This window comes from Apodemus sylvaticus, chromosome 22 (genome assembly GCF_947179515.1).
Source record: "Apodemus sylvaticus chromosome 22, mApoSyl1.1, whole genome shotgun sequence".
NCBI classification, from domain to species: Eukaryota; Metazoa; Chordata; class Mammalia; order Rodentia; family Muridae; genus Apodemus; species Apodemus sylvaticus.
The window spans coordinates 12,955,325-12,960,118 of record NC_067493.1 but is presented as its reverse complement, the minus strand read 5'-3'; the positions used below and the strand labels follow the sequence as shown (position 1 = coordinate 12,960,118).

The 4,794-nt window shown below is 46.6% G+C and overlaps 1 protein-coding gene across 1 annotated transcript; it reads left to right on the top strand.

Annotated features, from left to right (window-relative positions):
• Nucleotides 1-738: 738 nt before the first annotated feature.
• Nucleotides 739-3,384, top strand: LOC127673300 (clumping factor B-like). Its single transcript, XM_052168867.1, has 5 exons — nt 739-870; nt 1,057-1,259; nt 1,790-1,837; nt 2,367-2,563; nt 2,810-3,384. The coding sequence occupies exons 1-5, from the start codon at nt 739-741 to the stop codon at nt 3,382-3,384; spliced, it is 1,155 nt and encodes a 384-aa protein (XP_052024827.1).
• Nucleotides 3,385-4,794: the final 1,410 nt, after the last annotated feature.

The window sequence follows — 4,794 nt, the reverse complement described above, 5'->3', positions numbered from 1 at the left end:
CTAAGAGAAAGTCACATTAAATTGAAAACATACACTTTGCTAAAGTTTGTTACCCCAACACTAACCTCCACCACATAATAATTATGCCCACCTAGGATGGCCTGCTCTACACTGACATGTTCCTGGGCATAGGTAAATGGAAGATCTGTGTGTCCCTGGGTTTGTGAGTGTGTGTGTGTGTGTGTGTGTGTGTGTGTGTGTGTGTAGCCTTTTGTGTGCACATGTGTATGTGAATGGGCACAAGTGCTCATGTGTGCCTTTACCTCTTGTAACACTATTAGGATGTTTCCAAGGTAGAGGGCTTTGGTCATTATATACACATGATGACATACTAGGAAACCCATCTTCAGGGAGCAGGTCAGGATTGTGAGAAGACCCTAAGAGGAAAATGCTTTTTGGGGATGCTTGTGATACAGAAGGGATGGTTTGGAAACTTCTGCCTGCCTTCTCAAAACTGAGGCTCACTCTGATGCCAGGCTTCCCAGGACAGTGTAGCGACATGAGCTTATGGACACCACTGTGTCAAATTGTACACATAGAAAGAAAAAGGACAGCAGTTTGCGGTACTGGTAACCACTAGAGAAAACCTATGATGAGGGGTTCACACTGGAGGACCTCAGGAAGTGACCTCACTTACTTAACGGTCCAGATGGAACTCAGAATGCAGGTTACCAGGTAACCAGAGGCCAACAGTAGCCTTACCTGACTTATTTGTCTGGAGGTGCTTGAGACAGAAGGATGTTCTCTTGTTTCTGGCGTTCAAGTGGCGCTGACCACAAAAAAGCTAAGAGTGGTCGCCTTGGCCACATTTGGAGACGTTGGATACGCCCTCTGACACACTGCTGGCGCGTATCCCCCAGGGATCCTGAGGTAACAGGCGAGAGCCTTTAGCAGGGAACTTTCTGGTTGGTCCCCCTGAATCTCTGAGGTCCCTGACTGGGTGTGTGTTCCTGTGAGACACTAAGGAACATTCTTTTATGCTCACTCTTCGGTGTACAGTAATGGATTGATGCTGTCTCTCAGAGTTTGTACATTTAAACACCTTTGCCTTCCTAGGTCTGTCCTCAGAATAAAAAGAAGACAGACTCTCTGCCCAAGCCCCCCAGGTTCAACTATAGAACCACAGAATATATTGAACAAATGGTAGCGTATTTACCAACTGCAATTCGGTACAACGACCACCTCTCGATCAGCATTTTTCTTACTGTTTACCACAAGTATGTTACCACCTGGGAGGTGCTGGACCTGATAATGACAATGTGAGTGGCTACAGGCAACATGGGTTTAGGATGGATGTGCTCTTCTTCAGGCCTCTGTGCTCCCTCAGAACAAGGTTTATTGTACCCTGGCAGTGTTGGTTCTGGACTGAACCTACAAAGTGACATGGCCACATGTGGGGTTGGGGTCCCCTGGTGTCTTCCACTGTCAGCAGGGAGTGTCAAGCACTGCCCTTACTTGTGCCTTGGGCAGAGATCCTTTCCCATTTTTATAAAAGGTTCTAGGCCCTATCAGACCTATATGGGATTAATGGAACCATACAAGGGTCCCTGTGGGACCACACAAGAAGCCTGGAACCGAGCAAGAGCCCTAGTAGGGAGCAGTGAGGCTTCCACACATTGAATGAACATCTCATGGCACAGGACCTCAGCATGGAAGTCAGAGCAGGGCAGAGAGCACCCAGGATCCCCACTCCCTTTCTAGGTTCTTCAGATTCAAGTAGCTCCACGTAGATCTATTAGTAGTCGGGGAAACAAGGCCTTAAGTTTGACACCCTGATATAATGCCACAGGTATGCATCCTTCCAGCCTGACTCACTGGAGGACCAGCAAACAAAGAGGTGAGTGGGTTTCAGGTGAAATTGAGGTAAGAGACAATCTGTGCAGTGGGATGTGCTCGATGATGGGGAGAGAAAAGGGAGGTAAGGGCCCATCTGTGGTGTGTGTGCGGAGGAGGGTGGTAAGGAGCTTTGTGTACCATGGGGTGGTTGTGGTTAGTGCTGAGGGCTAAAGGCTTGAAAGGTGCCCTGATTTGTGGATCACCACTAGAGGGATGGTACTTGAGAGGTCACCTGTTGGTGGATAAAAATGGAGGTCTCCAATGGACTCCATGGTTCTGAGGAGCAGACGCAAGGATGGAATCTGAAGGGTCCTGTTTGAATCCATCACCATTAAAGCCCAGCACCATCTTTCATCCAAGAGACAGAATGTGTCTGGAGCCCTCTCCACATAACCTCACACTCCTGACCACTATTCCTATGAGTAGGCAGGGTGGCAGTTACTGCCTCATCTGTTGGGGGCCACGGCTCCACTGATGAAGCAAGGCCAGGCTTCTGACTCCACTTCCCTCCATCCTCCTCTTCCCCACAGCGACATATTCAGTTTTCTATCCCACTGGTTTGAGAAATTTCCTGATAGTTTTAGTAAGGACCCAGACATGGCCGTCGTCAGGCGATTAATGACCTACATGAAGCTCAATGTACCTTCTGAAGAAGTACATGCCCGAGCCACGGAGCTGCTCTCAGTTCTGGAGGAGGAGGAGGCCAAAAAGCTAAAGCTTGAGAAAGGTGAGGAGACCTGGGGTGGGTTGCCTGGCAAGGTAGGATGGAGTTTTTGTGATGGGTTCCACCAGGGAATTCTCCAGAGCTTTGGCCTGAAGCCAGGGCTGCACAACAGTCAGGTCAGATGTCCCACTGTGAGTAGAGGACAGGGGATACTCTGGTATGAAAAGGTCTTGTATGACCATCAATGCCATCTTGGAAACTCACACCATCCTAGGTCTTCACTGAAATCACTTCTCCTTCTCCCTTTAGCTTGTGCAACACCAGCAGAGCTCCCAGTGCAGGATGCCTCAGTGATGCAAGAGAGTCTGGCTGTGAGGCCAGCTTCTGAGGCAGAGCCACAGGGAGACCTGCCACCCCGAGAGGACACTGCGCTCTTGGAAACAACACCTCTGGAACCATTTGAGCCAGAAGTTGGTCCAGTGCAGCTTCCAAGTTCAGATCCAGCTCTGCCCACATCACCTGATACACAGTCACCTATAGATGTATCTGCAGATGGGTCTGCAGATATGGCCTCAGATATGGCCGCAGATGTGTCTGCAGATGTGTCTGCAGATGTGTCTGCAGATATGGCCGCAGATATGGCCGCAGATGTGTCTGCAGATGTATCTGCAGATGGGTCTGCAGATATGGCCTCAGATATGGCCGCAGATGTGTCTGAAGTTGTGTCTGCAGATGTGTCTGCAGTTGTGTCTGCAGATATGGCTGCAGATGTGTCTGCAGACATGGGTGCCAATGTTTCAGCTTCTGGGCACCTATTTCTACATTCTGTTGTGCAATTAGGTGAATCAGAATGTTTTTTCCCACTGCCTGAGGTGGATATATAGCTAGGACAATTATCTTCTGATTTGTAATCAGCAGTGGTTCCCACCTAACCTGTTTTTATTTCTTTAAAGTATCTCCTTTTATTTGTTTATTTTCTTTCATATTGTTGCTTTATTGATTTTTCTTTATGTTTGGATTTTAATAAAAATAATCTCTTTATTCATCTTAAATGATATAGTTCATTTCCTAAGTGGTACAATCTACTCTTGTCTACCTGTAGACTGCATCTCTGAGACAAAGAGGTCAATCACAGAAAGGGTGCCCTGGCAGGCCACCTGGATATAGGTAAAGCAAGCCACTGATGTTGCAGTAATTGGGCAAATACCAACAGTGGTGAACAGTATAAACTATGTGACTGTGACCTGGAGGTCTTGGTCTCAGCAGTGCCCCTAACAGTTAGGGAAACAGATTCTAGAGCCCCATATCACAGCTCATGGACAGAGGTCTCTACTTTCTGGGTTTTTTGAAATTAGCAGCATAGGAATCATAAGCACATTCCAACTGACTACTATGGACAGCAGGGGAATTCTTATGCAAAAGTCCCTATGGCATTGTGAGGGACCCAGCAAACAGTACATATCAGGAATTAGGAGATGCTGCCTTCTCGTTCCTGCCTGGGTTTCTGCCCTGTCTTCACTTCATGATGGACAGTAATCTGAAAGTGAGATAAATCAAGGCTTTTCTGAAATGGTTTTTGGTCAGTGTTCTAACACAGCAATAGAAAAGAAAACTAAGAGACCCTAGCATCAGGCAGGAGCCCCTAGCTCAATGCTAAGCCAGTTTTATAGCTTGGTGAGCACTGGATTCAGAGAGAGTACAGCTCAACAAAAACTAAGAGCAGAGGGACTGAGGAAGAATCCTCATGTCAAACTCCTGCTTCCACCGACATGGACATAGAGATGAACACAGACACACAAGTTCACACATACAGTACGCGTGCACATAGACATACACATACACAGAGATGGTAAAATTTCCAGAGTTACAGCTATTATCCAAAGTGACTATTGCTCCAGATTTGTCTATTACATTGATTCAATTTCTCTCTATGCCAAATTTTTCATAAAACAGATGAAGTATCTAGCTTCAAGCTGGTAGAATGATAAGAAAGACCAAGATGCAGAAACCAGGCTTCCAAAAAATAATATTGTTGGGTTTACTGTAAAAATGATCTCTTGGGGCTAGAGAGATGATTCAGATGATAACAACACTGGCTACTCTTCTCAAGGAAGACACTGTCCCTAGTACCCACATGGTTGTTCACAACTATCTGGAACTCCAGTTCCAGAGGATATGACTCCTCCTTCTGGCCTTTGTGGGCACTGCATGCACGCGGTACACAGATGTTCATTACAGGTAAACCATTCATATACAAAAAGCAATTTTTAAAAAAGATCTCTTATAGATGTCTC

What these genes read in the sequence shown, in the direction of transcription:
- LOC127673300 (XM_052168867.1), top strand. Translation starts at nt 739, where the DNA reads ATGTTCTCTTGTTTCTGGCGTTCAAGTGGCGCTGACCACAAAAAAGCT. An exon ending in TATCCCCCAGGGATCCTGAG is followed by an intron (nt 871 to 1,056) that starts GTAACAGGCGAG and finishes TTGCCTTCCTAG; the next exon opens with GTCTGTCCTCAGAATAAAAA. An exon ending in AAAGCTAAAGCTTGAGAAAG is followed by an intron (nt 2,564 to 2,809) that starts GTGAGGAGACCT and finishes TTCTCCCTTTAG; the next exon opens with CTTGTGCAACACCAGCAGAG.